This window comes from Chelmon rostratus, chromosome 1 (genome assembly GCF_017976325.1).
Source record: "Chelmon rostratus isolate fCheRos1 chromosome 1, fCheRos1.pri, whole genome shotgun sequence".
Classification (NCBI taxonomy): Eukaryota; Metazoa; Chordata; class Actinopteri; order Chaetodontiformes; family Chaetodontidae; genus Chelmon; species Chelmon rostratus.
Genome location: NC_055658.1, coordinates 32,174,094 through 32,190,081, shown reverse-complemented (window position 1 = coordinate 32,190,081; position 15,988 = coordinate 32,174,094). Strand labels below are relative to the sequence as shown.

Genomic DNA, 15,988 nt, shown 5'->3' with positions numbered 1-15,988 from the left:
CACACACACACACCTTTCCAGAGATGACGCTCACCTGCACCTGCTCCTAATGCCAATTGGACACCACAGATGCAGCCAATCCACAATCATCTACCACAGGATAAAAACCTGTATCTCCTGACCAGTTTTTGCCAGATTGTTGTACTTACTAGCCTGGTAACAAGTCTGAGCCACTTTGCTAACCCTTGTGCTCTTTGCTGCTTCTGAGTTTGCCTTGACTGTATGACTAAAACCTTTTCTTTTTGCCTCGAAATTACCTCCTTGTGTCTCGAATTTACTACCTCTGACCAGCTCAGGTTCACGACCTGAAGAAACCACCGGCTCACTTCACTTACCTACCTGCTCTTCACCTGGATCAGCTTGGATCATCTCCCTGTGAACATTATCCAAATTGAGACAATAAATTCCATGATCATTACCAATACCATTCATATACTCTGTATGTGTTCTGCATCTGGAGTTCAGCCATTAATCTCAGACCTTAATAGAACAGTCTCGCCAATATGAACTCTGCAGTCACAGACTAAGAGAATCACAGAATCCAAAATGCTCTCTAACTCCAGGGAGCTCAGATATGCCAACACAAGCTAATCCTTCAGTCTTTGTTTGACTATAATGGGGCCATCTAAGACCAACTCCTTCAACTAACCTACGAAATCTCTTGTCCTCCCAGCTCTCTCTCCAGACTCTCGCTGCATGCTTGATTCCTGAGGTCTCCACACCTCTGCCTCACCAGCGTCTTAACAGGGACCTGGACTGCAGAGGGTTTCTCCTTCAATGTGCTCTGATGTTTCATCAGTGGCTGCTGACATTCTCCACTGTCTCCACTGAGATAAATACACAAGTATGTCATATGATGGATTTATTTCAGAGTTTCAGAAGGTTTTTGATTACCCAAATCTTGGTGGGATCACAGAGTGAACTCCGTCAAGTTCTGCATTTTTGGCAGCCAACATGAGATGGAACGTGAACAATTGAGGATAAATTAGCTACTTCAGATGAACCTGCTAATTTCAATGCTCTTATCTCTCTCAGGTGGATGCCTGGCTGAAAGCCGCAAGGAGCGGCTAACCTGGTCCTCCTCTCCTCTTCCTCAATCTTTCGAGCACACCTTCCTACTCCTCCCAGCTCCCAGCCATTCGCCTCTGCCTCTCTGAGTCTCCAGCCCAAGGAGGAGCCAATGCAGCTAGGGCCAAGACAAACCATAGGATATCAGCTGGTGAGTGGGGACTGTGGGGAAAAAAGGACATTCCTCTGCCACCTGTCAATTGCAGACAAAAGACCACGCTCACCCATAAACATGGATAAATATGTCTGCAGCCCCATCACAATCTAGAATACAAATTCTTGCCACACTCTGTCAGGGTTACCTCTTTCTCTTACTGCCCTTATTGACTCTGGTACACATGAGAATTTTCAAGACGAACACTTAGCTCACCAGTCTGCCATCCCTCTTGAGCCCCTGGACTCACCTCTCTCAGTTAACACTTAAAATGGCCATCCCTAGCAGCTGGTTTAATCTGCCCCTCACCATCCCCTGTAGGAGCTTGATTTTTCTTTTAAGGCTAAGAAGGAAAAGGTTCTCCACCCCTGCATAGACTTTTTCAGGGCTTAAATAACATCACTGTTAATAACAAATATCCTCCTCCCCTCATGAACTCCACTTTTGAGCCTCTACAGGGAGCCACAATCTTCTCTAAACTGGATCTCTGCAGTGGTTACCACCCGGTCAGAATCCAGGACGCGAGCGGGCAGGTGAAGATGGAGAGAGAAGCTGAAGGCAGTGGCAGAGTGGTCTATGCTGAACACCCAGAAACAGCTACAGCGGATTTTGAGGTTTGCCAACTTCTACCACCGGTTCATCTGGAATTACAGTAGGGTTACTGTTCCTCTCACCAAGTTCACCTCTCCCCTGTTCCCATTTGTCTGGTCTTAAGCCGATAAGGCATTATGTGAGTTAAAGAAACTGTTCATTTCCACGCCAATCCTGGTTCAGCCAGATCCATCTCTGCAATTTATTGTCGAGGTGGACACCTCTGAGCCACCCTGTCTCAAACTTCTGGTCCTGATCAGAAACTTCACGCCTGTGCATTTTTCTGTTGCTGCCTCTCTCCTGCCGAGCAGAATTATGATGGGGGCAATCATGAGATGTTTGTTCTCAGTCTGGCCTTGGAGGAGTGGAGGCACTGGAGGGGGCAGAGCACCCCTTTGTGGTCTGGTCGGATCACAAAAACCTGGTATATATCCAGACTGCCAAGGGCCTGAACTCTCGCCAGGCTTGTTGGGCTCTGTTCTTGGAAGATTCAACTTCACTCCCACCAAGGATCCCAAAACTTCAAGCTTGATGCTCTCTCCTGCCAGCTTGTTCCCAGAGAACACTCTTCCAGTCCTGACACCTTCTGCCCCCCCCCACTTGTGTAGTGGTTGCGATCACGTGGGAGACTGAGGCCAAGGTGAGAGAGCAGCCCAATACAGGTAATGGCCCAATGTGTTTGTTCCTGACAGTGTTCGGTCCCAAGCCCTCACAGTGGGGACACAATTCCCATTTCACCTGTTACCCTAAAATTAACAGAATGCTCTCCCTGCTGAAAAGGTACTTTTTGTAGCCCTCCATGGAGGGTTTGACTCGGCCTGTACGGTGTGTGCCAGATGCAAAGCATCACATCAACAAGTCTCTGCCACTTTATTAACCCTTGCGCTCTCTTCTGCTACCAAGTTTGCCTTGTCTGTACGACTAAAACTATTTTCTGTGTCTCAGGATCATCTCCTCATGTCTCGAATGTTATGGTTGTGAAGTCTTTGGTCTCGAAGCAACACACTGATGCAGTGTTTCTTTTGTTTCAGGCTGGAGCAGGAGAGGAGCAGTGCTGATCAGCTGGCGGAGAGCACAGAGATGTACCTGTCCCCAATTGGCTAATCGCCGGCCCTTCATAAGCAGCCCCCGCTCTGGTCTCGTTGCTTGACTATTCCCTGTGTCAGTGCCTCTCGATTCACTCTTCAGTGAGTTTTTGGTTTATGTATTTTTCGTTATTTGCTAGTTCAAGTTTTTTCCCGTAACAATGATTTTTAGTTCCTCCTTTAATTTGTCACTTTGTTGTCGCCTGAGCTTTCTATTGGTACTTTGCCCCTCGTGACTTCTCTTAGTTGTACTTTGTTTCTTGGAAAAAAGATTTTTGTGCTTCGCTTGTTGTAAATTAACTTTGTTTCACGTCTCTGCATCTGGGTTCTGGCCTCACTCTTTATGATTCGTAACATCGAATGTGCTACCGCTGCCCTGTTGCAGTCCACCACTTGAAGAAACCGCAGACTGACTTCACCTACCTGCCCATTCCTTGCCTGGATCAACTTGGATCAACTCCTTGTGAACATTATCCAAATTTGATGAGAATAAATTAGTTAAGATTTATTAAGATTCACATATTCCTTTGTCTGTGTTTTGCATCGGAGTTCAGCCATTAATCTCAGACCTTAACAAGAGTATTTTACGAGTATTTTAGTGTTTTTTCAGTGCTTGTTAATGCATTCAAACACAGCAGCAACGGTAGGGCTTAGTAACCCAAAATTATGAATGAACACAGGAGTTTGCATGATTGTGTTTGCCTTTTAAAAAAACATATCAGATTTAACAATTGATGATGAAGTCACCACTCAATCTTCCTTCTGAATCATACAGATGCTCAGTTTTATGGTCATATTGTACCGTATAACAGTAACACAACAGGTACCCAGTGGTTAAATACAGTAGTAACTACAGTGTAAGTTCCCCGCAAACATCCAGATTATTGGCAAGTAGGTCATACACACCCTGTAATAGATTAGGTACAACAGGTACCCAGTGGTTAAAAAGAAAATCATGTAATGTTATTGTGCTGGTTCACCATTGGTAGAAAAGACTACACCAGAACTCTGGTGTACTGACACTGTGCTTTTCAGGCTGTAATCTAAACCCCCCCTGTCTTTCAGTGTGTGGTCTGCACCAGTGATTCCATTTTGTTTAGAACATGAGGATGTTGAGTTTTATTTTTTGTGTTTAATGTTGGATACATTGTGAAGGAGTCTGAAGCCAATTTGTGATTTTATTTATGTGTTTTTACTGCCTGTTACGTAATGGACTACTTTAATGGTACGAAACAACTCATTCATTTTTGTATTGTTTCCACTGAGGGAATAATCAACCACAGACTGTTTCTGACAAAATGTTCAACCATCTCTGATCTTTGCAATGAAGTTGAAATAATTAATCAACTCACTGATTAGTTGACAAGTAATAACGACTAATTAAGTTTTTTAGTTTTATAATCTCAGTGAACTGAATCTCTTTTTGGACTGTTGGTCAGACAAAACAAGACATTTGAGTTATGGTGATAACCTGACATGTTGGTTTGAGACATCACGCCTAACCTTCGTGTCCCTGCCTCCTCAGGTAGAACACCCTCAAAGTTCCACCTGTCCAAACTCCCACCATCTCTGATAAGATGTTCCCTCCTGTCTCGTCCAATCAAGTTACTCCCCAGCTGTATAAAAGCTCCTGGTTCAGACAGACCCAGCATGATCGAACCATGGCCTTCCTGTGGATCCTCTCCTGCCTTGCCTTTGCCGGCGCCGCCTATGGTGAGACAAACTCTCTAACTTCAGAGAAAGGGCTTAGGGAGTGAAGCCCTTAGAGAGCTGCAGCAGCAGATTGTTTCTCAACAATAAACTGAGTGTGATTTGTTTATCTAACAACCAGCAGGTGGCGCTGCAGCTGCGGTCAGGGACTATAATCACCACTTTTACAACATGTTTAAACCTTGTCAGTCGATTTTTTTGTTTTGCATTATTCAGTCTATGATTAGTGATTGAGCTGGCATTATTGCAACAGCGCACCTTCATCGAGGCTTGAAAGACAAAGACATATTTGTAGCGTTCAGTTAACTGTATGTGAAGTAAAAAAAACAATTGAGTAAAACTAGTCCACATAATGATATAAAGAAACTTAACGAAGGAGAAATATCAACTTCAACATGAAGTTTTGCTCTTATTTACGCAGGTCTGAGTTCAGTTATTCCTGAAAATGGGATTTATGCTGTGTCATGATGTGTTAGCAAATAATCTAACTTCAAAGGTCCACTCACAAGCTGTTTTCTGGACCTGTCAGCCATGCCTGACTGTTGTAAGTGGACCTTAAATTATTCGGTGACAGATGCACTTTCATATGTTGTTGTTAATGATTTTATGATCATGTCACTAGGCTGTGGCTCTCCAGCCATATCTCCCATCGTCACTGGTTACTCTCGTATTGTGAATGGTGAGGAGGCAGTGCCTCACTCCTGGCCCTGGCAGGTTTCCCTGCAGGTAAACACACACACACACACACACACACACACACACACACACACACACAAGTTTGTGTTTACAATTGTGTCATCTGCCTCTTGTTGTTGTTTCAGGATTACACCGGCTTCCACTTCTGCGGCGGCTCTCTGATCAATGAGAACTGGGTGGTGACAGCTGCTCACTGCAACGTCAGGTACACAACGTCATCCAGTCACCTTCATCCTGTCTCCTTCATCCTGTCTCCTTCATCCAGTCACCTTCATCTTGTCTCCTTCATCCTTTCCCCTTCATCCTGTCTCCTTCATCCAGTCACCTTCATCCTGTCTCCTTCATCCTTTCCCCTTCATCCTGTCTCCTTCATCCAGTCACCTTCATCCTGTCTCCTTCATCCTTTCCCCTTCATCCTGTCTCCTTCATCCTTTCCCCTTCATCCAGTCACCTTCATCCTCTCTCCTTCATCCTTTCCCCTTCATCCAGTCCCCTTCATCCTGTCTCCTTCATCCAGTCACCTTCATCCTTTCACCTTCATCCAGTCACCTTCATCCTGTCTCCTTTATCCTTTCACCTTCATCCTGTCTCCTTCATCCTGTCTCCTTCATCCTTTCACCTTCATCCTGTCTTCTTCATCCTGTCTCCTTTATTCAGTCACCTTCATCCTTTCACCTTCATCCTTTCACCTTCATCCAGTCACATTTAACTTCTTACTGTGAAGCAGGCTCAGATGTTTAACTCAGACTCACCACACAGATACTGAGCTGCAAACATACTTTGTTGTTCTGTGAAGCTCTGATTTGGGATGAACATGTGTTTATCCCAAATATTTTTATGTAATATATTTGTGTTTTTCACACAAAATTGTAAAATGCTATTTACCTGCAGGACGTCCCACCGTGTGGTCCTCGGAGAACACGACCGCGCCAGCAATGCTGAGGCAGTCCAGGTTATGGGTGTTAGCAGGGTGGGTGACAAGCAACATCTGCTTCTCATCTCACATCAGTGTCTTCCTGTGCGTTTGTCGCTCATAATGATGTCATTTCCTGCCAGGTGTTCAAGCACCCTAGCTACAACGGCTTCACCATCAACAACGACATCCTGCTCATCAAGCTGGCCAGCCCTGCCCAGCTGAACATGCGTGTTTCCCCAGTGTGTTTGGCTGCAACTGGTGACAACTTTGCTGGAGGCATGAAGTGTGTGACCAGCGGCTGGGGCCTGACCCGTTACAACGGTGAGAGTACCTGCATCTAGCTGGCCAATCAGAGGAGAGCAGTGTGGGGTGTCTCGACCAAATCAAACTCTTCCTCTCAGCTTTAGTCTCAGTGTCTAAGTGTTTGTCAGTCAGAAGGAAGTCCAGCTCAGGGGGGGTCACTGGGTCTTTGTAGGAAGAGCTATGAACGTTAGTTTGAAGTGACAGAGAAGCGCTCACTTTGTTGAAAGAACGTAACTGAAAAATGAGATTTCTCAGTCCTGACAAGCTCTAATCCATATTTATTCTACTGAATAGGTTTTTACAGTGCAGATGGACACTGATTATGCTCAAGGTATCTGATACACCGTCCACTCACCTGTGATCAAGTGAACCTAGTACATATAAGTGGTTGCCAACCTGAGGTTTGGGACACCTCAGAAGATTGCAAGAGAAATCTGAGATGTCAAAAGAAGATCACCATGAAGAAAACCTGTTGGGACTCTGTGTATCAGACCACTCTGGGGAGTTTCAACATAGGAAACATGACATACTTTAACCACTGGGGGCAGACCCACAGCTCAGACAGCGTGCCAGTATCAGAGGTTTTTAGTGATGTTTGAAGTGTGATGTGCTTGTGTGTTGCAGCTCCTGACACCCCTGCCCTGCTGCAGCAGGCCAGCCTCCCCCTCCTGACCAACGAGCAGTGCAAGCAATACTGGGGCAACAAGATCACTGACAAGATGATCTGCGCTGGAGCCTCTGGAGCCTCCTCCTGCATGGTGGGTGGTGCAGATGTAAATCAGCTAAGTTAAAGTTATCTTAAAGGTTGATCCCGAGGTCGCGCTGCTTATATTGTGTTATTTCTTTGTTGTTTTTCAGGGCGACTCTGGTGGTCCTCTGGTCTGTCAGAAGGCCGGAGCCTGGACTCTGGTTGGTATCGTGTCCTGGGGCAGTGGAACCTGCACTCCCTCAATGCCTGGCGTGTACGCTCGCGTCACTGAGCTCCGTGCCTGGGTGGACCAAACCCTCGCTGCCAACTGAGCATGTCAGACAAGACAGCTTTCAGTTTCTACCTGATCATCAATAAACAGAAACTCTGAAACAGATCTGTCAATGTCATTTGTTCACACTGAATATAAAGAAATTTCATTTTGTCAAATGTTCTCTTCTTTTCTGAGTGATACATTCAGGTGGATTCAGCCTCAGAATGTGTTAGCCTAGCTTAGCATAAAGACAGCTGTCCGTACTCAAAGTTAAAAATACACCTACCAACACCTGTGAAGCTCACTAACTGCAAACACAATTCTCTGTTATTTTTAATTGATGAGCTTGTTAACACGTCAGGAATTACTCACACCAAACACATTAAGTTGACATGTGAAAATATATTTGCCAACATTTTCATTTATCACACAAAGAACATCCACGTTTCCTATCAGCAGCATCGATGTTTCGTATGCACTTCTCCTCACGACGCATTGTCATCAGGTGTGTCATCAGGCATGTCATCAGGTGCGTCTGGGTGGACAGGTGTGGCCGACTCGGCGGCAGTAGCAGATAGCATTGAAGAAACGGCAGTAGCAGGTGTCACAGGGGTCACAGCAGGGCAGCGGGTAACCCAGACATGACTGCTGGTGGGGGATGCAGCGACGAGGTGAACGCATGGCCCGACCCTGCAGCTGCAAGGCTGCTGATGAGTCCTAGAGGAGAGGAAGGAAAAGAAACAGAAAACCAATAAAGTCTCCGCACTGCATTCACTGTCGACATAAAGCAGGAAGAAAGGAACTCTTTAACAAAATCCACTATCGCTTTAAGTAGGCCACACCCACCTCATCGTAGGGCTCTGCGTCCACCAGGAAATGATCCTCTACTGAGTCCACAGGTAGGAGGGCGGGGTCATGCACAGGGTCAGGGGCGTGGCTTCTCTCTAGAGGGCACAAGACAGAAAACATTCCTGCTGTTGCCTGTCAGCCAGCGTCATCACTCCGTCTGCTCAGACAGCTGCAGTGCAAAGACAGATCCATTCAACGATGCCTTTTCCTTCTGTGAGCTCAGCCTGCCCCTCAGCCAATCACAGATTATACACTTTGCTGTCATGTACATTAAAATGCCACCAGTACAGTTTCCTCCCCAACATGTACAAAGTGTACACAGTACACACTCACTGTCACACGGTGTAGAATATAAACAGGTAAATAAAGACATGAAGGTACTGATGGAAAGTTATGGAAGCAACACTGCTGAATAAATAAAAGAATCCAAAAGTCAGTTCAGTCACTGGCTCTGATAGAGTCCCACCCATGTTACTGAATGAGGCTGTCCCTGTGATAACCTTTACCACATTATTTTATCCGTCACTGGGGAGGGACCCAAAGAAAATAGGTGGCTGCACAAATGTTTCCTTTTTGTTTGGAACATGAAGGTTTTTTTTGAGTTTTCAACTCTTTCTGTGTTGTGCTGGACACATTGTGAAGAACGCTAAGGCAGGTTTGTGATTTTATTTACATGTGACTGATCATATTTTGATGTCTTAATCTTATAAAGTATTAATCTGTAGTGTAGAAAATAAAAATGACTCACTTAATGTTAGTATAACTCCAGTGATCTCGGTTCACTGTTTACAGGCACTGACAAGAGAGACTTCATTAACTTCATTTGCCTGAAAATGTGATCATGATTGTGACCATGTTGCAGTTGTATGTATATGGATATAGTTTGGACCTAATGTTTGAAGTACTCGTCAAGTTTTTTGTATACTTGAGTCAATATTACTGAAGTCAACAAACCAGGTAACTAATGAGAGCGTGTACCGAGGACTCCCTGGAAGATACTGAGTAGATCACTGGCTGAAATAAAGTCATTTCTAATGATTATAATAATCATTAATCATGTGAAGTGACCCCTTTTAATTTAAAGTCAAACGTTGAAAATGTTGATTTTGGTTAAAAGATCTGTTCCTTTATGTTTCCTGCTTTCATTTTCTTTGGTTTGTTTCACTTATTAACTGAATAAATCTGTTACTCATTGATTCTGTCTCTTAAGAAGAGCAGGAATCTTTTCAGCCCTGCTGGGGTGTGTCAGGTGACAGGTGAGGAGGTGGTTGGAACTCTCTGATTGGACAGGCGTTACTAACCAATATCTGACAGATATGAGGCTTCAGCGCGTCGGCCGGCGCCCGGACCATCATCCAGCTGGATGTTTCCATGAACCAGAGAGGAAGAGAGACGCAGCAGACTGAAGGACCAACAGTAGAGCAGCACAGAGCTAAACATCCTGCAAGAAGAAGAATGGTCCGCACCACAACTCCCACAATCCTCGGCTTCTCCTCCGAGAGTCTCTAAAAGTATGAAACCAAAACAAGGTTCAGTTTATTTGAACAAAAGGGAACATTGAAGGGAGTTCAGTGTCTTTAAAGGTTCCTGAGGTGATTTTACAGGTAATGTTGTGACATTAACTGTCTTTGTACACAGAAAACAAGCAGGTAACACCTGAACAAACACCTGCAGACTGAGCAGAAGCACAGATGTGTTCAGAGTGTGTGAACTGTTCCTTCCAACCCTTCCTGTTGCACGTCTACTAAAATAGTTCTAGTAATTATAGAGTCAACAACACATTTCAGTCCAAAGCTTCTGATGAAGTGATGAAAAGAGACTTTATTCATTCATCTGATGGTAACTGCAGTGAAGGTAGAAATAAATGTGTTGCTGCCTTTTTACTTCCTTCACTTCACTGGTTAAAAGTAACTAAATAAATTTAGTCCAGCGCTTTCTTTCTGCTGTTTGCTACTCATAAAATTTTCTTTGTTGTCATTTTAAAGTACCCAGCAGTACATACAGCTGTTGAATAAATGAGCTCCATTTCGACCAGCGACAACATGCTGCTTGCATGTTAACACTGATGCTTTTACTTAGATAATGTATAAAAATACTTCCTCCACCACTGGTGAACAAGTGAAAAGAGAAAATGTGGTACAATGTGCTTTTACATGGATCAATAGTGTGAATCTACAGAACCTCCATAAACAGATGAAATAATAATGAACTGAAAACAATGGCAACAAAAAAAAAACACAAAAATGTTTTAGGCAAGACATGATGAATTCATATGAAGCAGGTTTAGAGAGGCGAGTAACAACAAAACTACAATAAGATAATAAAAGACAGCAGGTGTGCTGTCTCGTTCATCTCAGATTCTTTTCCAGACTTTATATCTCAACATTTTATCGAGTCACCCTTTGCTGGAAAGTGAAAGCTCTCGGCAGTGAACAGATGGTACATATAGCATCAAGTACGCTGTATCATATTCAGATAGACGAGTCTTTCTTTTTGCTTTTGACCAAATATTTTTAAATCATGTTAGAATAAGAATAACTGAATACAATATCATTCATTGTGTTTTTAGTAAGTTATCTTTATCTTGGAATGGCAACAATATGTTTGGCTGATGATGATGATGATGAAGTGTGATGATAAAAGTTGAATTCTGATCTATTCAAAAGTCATAGCAGAGCGAGAAAGTGGGCGAGAGACTCAGACTAACACACACAGAGAGAGAGAGGTGACTTACCTGTTGCTGTGACTCTTTGTTGTGTCTCCAGAGAGAGGATGACGAGCAATTTAAAGCCCCCTGGAGGGGAAGGTGGTCACATGACCAGCTGGAGGGGGGTGATGGCGTGAGGGGTCATCATGTATGTATGTATGTGTGCGTGTGTGTGTGTGTGTGTGTGTAGGTTTTTTTGTCCGACCCATCCAGGCCAAGTTCCAACAGAAGGCTGCAGTGGAGTCATAACGAACTCTTCACCTTCATAATTAAACGATTCAACAGTCTGTCTTATTTGTTTTTCTATGATGCACTTTATGTTTGCACCTTCAGAGACCAGAGGTCCGTTTCACAAAGCAGGTTTACTGAAAACTCCGAGTATGTTAACCCTGAAATGAGGGAAACTCTGAGTTTTCCGTTTCACATAGGAAGGTAAGTCAAACCAGAGGAAGAGGGGTAACTCAAGCCTGTTTCACAGACAGAGGTAAGTTAAACTCTGAGTCAGTTACCGCAGTAACAGACTCTATGAACCTAACCTGGTCGGGACCAGGTTTTACTCAAGGAACCTCGAGTTTCTCTGTGTCTCCGCCCTCTTTCAACCACACACCGCATTCATTTCCTCATTCATTCATTCAGTCGGCAGACGAGTTTTTGCATAGTTCTGCCGTCTGTTATTAAAAAAAATCATTAAAAATATCAGTCAGTGGAAGTCCATTAGGCACAGTAGGTGGTGACTTGTTTCGTTAACATGGCATGTTAACGTCTTTTGATCATGATCCCGTGGATGAAGGTGCAGCGATACTGCGCAGAGAATTAAATATTCGTCGGGAGGTAGAGGCCACCACCCGTTCTTCGTGCATCTGCCTCTTTCTGTTGGCTGAGTAAAAGTCTGTGTTAGTTTAAATATAGGCTTAATTATTTAACATAACATGATATAGATGAGAACACTTTTTTCATTTTTAAATTTTATTTCATTCGTTAGCAAAAAACAAAACATTATATGAACACAATATAACCAGTTTTACAATGAAAGGGAGCCACTTAATATTTACTTTACAATGTAAAACATGATCAAAATGAGGTAGCTACCTCCATGAGATCATGCAGAGGTCTTACCTGTTTGAACCATGTTTTTATATTTCATTTTAAGCTGCTGCCAAGTGCGCTTCTCCCCCGCGGCATTGCACCTAAATGAAATAAATTAATAGGCAACCATTCAAGCAGTTTTGCCCTGTAATATTATTGTGATTTCAAAGGACTACATTTATACTCCCGCATTGACCCGAGCAGCAAGGTTCTCCCACGCCGTCTCCCTCTCCTTCGCAGCTGCAGCGGTGTTGGACTTCCATCTAAAAACATGTTCATATTCGCTGTATGAGCGCATTAAAATGTCTAATTCCAGTGGCGTGAAGTACGCAGCCTTCCGCTTCCCCGTTGCCATGGTGACTCCTCAAATCGGGGTTCCATTGATGCTGTCTTTTTAAAGTTGCGGTGCACGCGCTTAACTCGAGGTGAACCTACTCTGAGTTAATCAAACTAACTCAAATCTGCTGTTGTGGAATCGAAAACTCAGAGTTTCCTATCTCAGAGTAGATCAACTCAGAGTTCAGGGTTACACTCAGAGTTTGTTGAACCTGCTTTGTGAAACGGACCCCAGGGGGGACAAGTAGAGATCTGCAGAGACAAGCTGAGACCTGCGGAGACCAGAGGAGAACTGCATCTGTTATTATTATTGTCGTTGTTATTGTAGTTGTTGCTGTTGTTATAGTTTTTGTAGTTTTTACTGTTATTGTTGTTGTTGTTATAGTTGTTGTTATTGTTGTAATTCTTATTGTAGTTGTTACTGTTATTGTTGTTTTGTTTTTGTTATTGTTGTTATTGTGACTGTTGTTGTTGTTGATGTTGCAGTTATTATAGTTATTGTTGCTGTTGTCTTTGTTGTTATAGTTTTTGCAGTTGTTACTGTTATAGTTGTTGTTATAGTTGTAATTCTTATTGTAGTTGTTGCTGTTGTTGTTGTCATTGGCGTCATTATTGGCTGCATGTTTTCAGTCCACTCTGTCGTCTCAGTAATGAGCCTTTCAGAATGCTGCATCGGAGAACATTAGATCAGCTAGCCCATTCGGGTTTCTTTCATTATCATCAATCTGCTGCTTCATTACGCTCTTCGTCCTCCTCATCCTCCTGCTGCCATCATGGTGCCGATTCTCTGAACTGTGACAGGCTGATGACATCACCGCCGCACTTAACACAAATCAGCTGTCGCTGAGCTGACGACTGCGTACGTTCCATCAGGAGGAAATGTTTTTTTAATAAAGCATGTTTGTTCTGATCAACAACAATGCTCATTCACTTTTAGGGAAATGTGGCAAGGCTAGAGAATAAAGACAAGACTAGGAAAAACACTTACAAGATACACGGCATGAGAAGATAACGCAGACAACACTAGAGGAACATGAAACGAGGCATGGACATAACAGAGACAACGCCAGGAAAAACACTCACGAGTGACGCACAGGTGAAACAAATCAGACAATTACAAGGGTGGAAAAACACAGGAAATAAAGCAAAAGGAGAAACATAACATTAACCTTCGAAATAAAACGGGACGTGACAAAAACAGATGATGACAACACAAAAGGAGAAACAAAAAAAAACGGACCATGACAGATGCGTCTCCTGCCATGTTCCTGCCTGACATCCACTGCAACTGCTGTTACTATTACGTCGCAAACCATGAAGTGTTTTGGGTGTGGTGTGGAGGGGCATCTGATCTGCTCCTGTCCGGAGAGGACAAATGTCCCTTCTGCAGCCACAGAGAGACGGTGTCTCACTGCGTCTCACAGCTCTGTTCCTGCTGCTGGAAACCATCTTCAGACGATGTGGAGAAGTTTTCACAAAGCAGGTTTTTAACTTTTTCACTCGCCAACAGAAAAACAAAGGTCAGCTGCTGAACTATTACACTTCGGACATGTGCTGATGTCACTGCAACACCTGACAGTCTGTTTTGTGTTAATGTCCTGATTAATGGATTTATACAGTGAACATAAAGATGAATAAATGTCAGATTAAAGATGAAAAGATCTCTCCCTCCCTCTCGCTCTCTGGATGCCCTCTGACTGACTCTCACCCTGCCCCCCATAGACATGACACTGATGTATCTGTTCACAGCTGATATATATTTCATACTGGAACTGGTTTTGATTGTCTACGCACCAATAGACCAAATGTGACTCAGACTGTTTTTATAGCTGCATGTTAGACGATGAATTCTGACGTTCCAACATGTCAGAAACATTTGTGTCAGCAGACTGTGGTGCATTGTGGGAGACTCTCAGGTGATGTTAGGATGAGTGTGGGCTCACACGGGTCTGCTACCTGGTGGTGTGAGAACATAAAGGTCAGTGTGGATACAGACTGATTCTGATTGTCCCACTGCTGGAGACTGAGAACAGCATTAATACTGATCTACAAGCAGTTTTCTGTGAAGCGGGTGGATGGCCTGAAACAGAGGGTCTGAGATTTCATTGTGTTTGTGCTGATAAATAATGGCAGCTAGACACAAGGAAGAGCTGAACCTTTTCTCCTCTGACACTGTGTCTGTTGACAGGAACTGGTTTCTTAACTGGTCTGAGAACAGTGACTACTTGAATTCCTCTCATTAACAACACATCAGGTTATTACTGTGATCCATAAGGACACAGTGAAATAAAAAATATGTCTTGCAATACCATGTCACTAGGTTACTTATTTCTTCTCACAGGATCAGAGAATGTGATATCTGCAGTGCTGCCAGATGCTGAAAACCAAACAATCATACAGAGACAGAATCTTCATTTTAGAAGGGAAATTATGGCACATTTAAAATCTAGACTGCAGAGCTTTAACATCTCTGAATGACAGCGAGATTCTTGAAGGTGTCCACAGGAAAGTCCACAGAATGACTGGACTCTGACAGCAGGCCAGTGTTTATTATGTACTCTACAGGACTCTGTGCAGCCAAACAGATGAACCGCACGACAGCTAAGTATTTCTAATAAAGCAAACTAAACCAAATGCAGAGAGTCTGCAGAGAGAGAGGCGACAGTGGCTGTCAGCAGAGATGTGATTCGATCATTAATGACAGATCCAGGGTCAGTTCTCTGGAAACCATTATTGACACCGTTAGTGTATGATGTATAATTGGGCTGGTTTCAAATCAGCCCAAAAACATTTCATTGTTATGGAATAAATGCAATAATTATCGTACACCTGGTAACTCTGAGACCAGCAGTCTCAGTGTGTGTACAATAAGCCACGACCACTTTTAGTGGTCCAATCAGATACCAGATTTGACTAAATCCCTCACCAACACATTCAGTTTCATCTAGTTAACCGTCACACAGACATCCATCCATCGTTGAACTGTGTTCTGAACGTTAGTCACACTCTGCTGCCCCTTAGTGGTCAAATAACAAACTGCAGCACCGAAACGCTCTTCTGTATATTTAATGTCAATGCAGAGTCCATTTGGATTCTTGATGAGCTCCACCTCCACCTCAACATTAAAGTGCTGAACACATTAATGCATCAATAATCAGTAATTTCATGTACATTAGCCTTCATAACGAGTAGTAATACTTTTACTTTTGGTACTTCAAGTTAAACCCTTTCTACACTGTAGCATTTCTGCAGTAGTACTGCGTGTGTCTGAGAAACTAAATATTTGAATGGTTAAGTGACATTTATAATCCTTTCATGATCTTATTGATCATGTGTGCAGTTATTTTTATTATTTCTGCTCTATAATGAATGCTTTTGGTCGATCAAAGATCAAACTGGATTATATCTGCAGGACTTTTATGTAATGTAGCATTATCACACTGCTGCTTTACTACTTTTACTATGTTTATTATGTGAGGACTTCTTTCACCACGGAGACACTCAGTCTGTGTTTTCTGCCAGAAA

The 15,988-nt window shown here is 43.3% G+C and overlaps 2 protein-coding genes across 2 annotated transcripts; one reads left to right on the top strand and one right to left on the bottom strand.

Moving 5' to 3' along the window:
- Positions 1-4,559: 4,559 nt before the first annotated feature.
- LOC121616920 (chymotrypsin A-like) lies at positions 4,560-7,543 on the top strand. The gene is made up of 7 exons (XM_041951849.1): positions 4,560-4,611; positions 5,231-5,334; positions 5,430-5,509; positions 6,196-6,274; positions 6,361-6,541; positions 7,148-7,281; positions 7,382-7,543. The coding sequence occupies exons 1-7, from the start codon at positions 4,560-4,562 to the stop codon at positions 7,541-7,543; spliced, it is 792 nt and encodes a 263-aa protein (XP_041807783.1).
- Positions 7,544-7,935: 392 nt separating this feature from the next.
- LOC121617479 (agouti related neuropeptide) lies at positions 7,936-9,774 on the bottom strand. Its single transcript, XM_041952706.1, has 3 exons — positions 9,636-9,774; positions 8,332-8,429; positions 7,936-8,202 (listed from the first exon to the last, which is right to left on the bottom strand). Exons 1-3 carry the CDS (start codon positions 9,772-9,774, stop codon positions 8,011-8,013), a joined length of 429 nt encoding a protein of 142 aa, XP_041808640.1. The 3' UTR covers positions 7,936-8,010.
- Positions 9,775-15,988: the final 6,214 nt, after the last annotated feature.

Coding starts and splice junctions, on each gene's coding strand:
- LOC121617479 (XM_041952706.1), bottom strand. CDS start 9,774: ATGTTTAGCTCTGTGCTGCTCTACTGTTGGTCCTTCAGTCTGCTGCGT. Junction 8,430..9,635: donor CTCATATCTGTCAGATATTG/GTTAGTAACGCC, acceptor TGTGCCCTCTAG/AGAGAAGCCACGCCCCTGAC. Junction 8,203..8,331: donor ACGCAGAGCCCTACGATGAG/GTGGGTGTGGCC, acceptor CCTCTCCTCTAG/GACTCATCAGCAGCCTTGCA.
- LOC121616920 (XM_041951849.1), top strand. CDS start 4,560: ATGGCCTTCCTGTGGATCCTCTCCTGCCTTGCCTTTGCCGGCGCCGCC. Junction 5,335..5,429: donor CCTGGCAGGTTTCCCTGCAG/GTAAACACACAC, acceptor TTGTTGTTTCAG/GATTACACCGGCTTCCACTT. Junction 6,275..6,360: donor AGGTTATGGGTGTTAGCAGG/GTGGGTGACAAG, acceptor ATTTCCTGCCAG/GTGTTCAAGCACCCTAGCTA.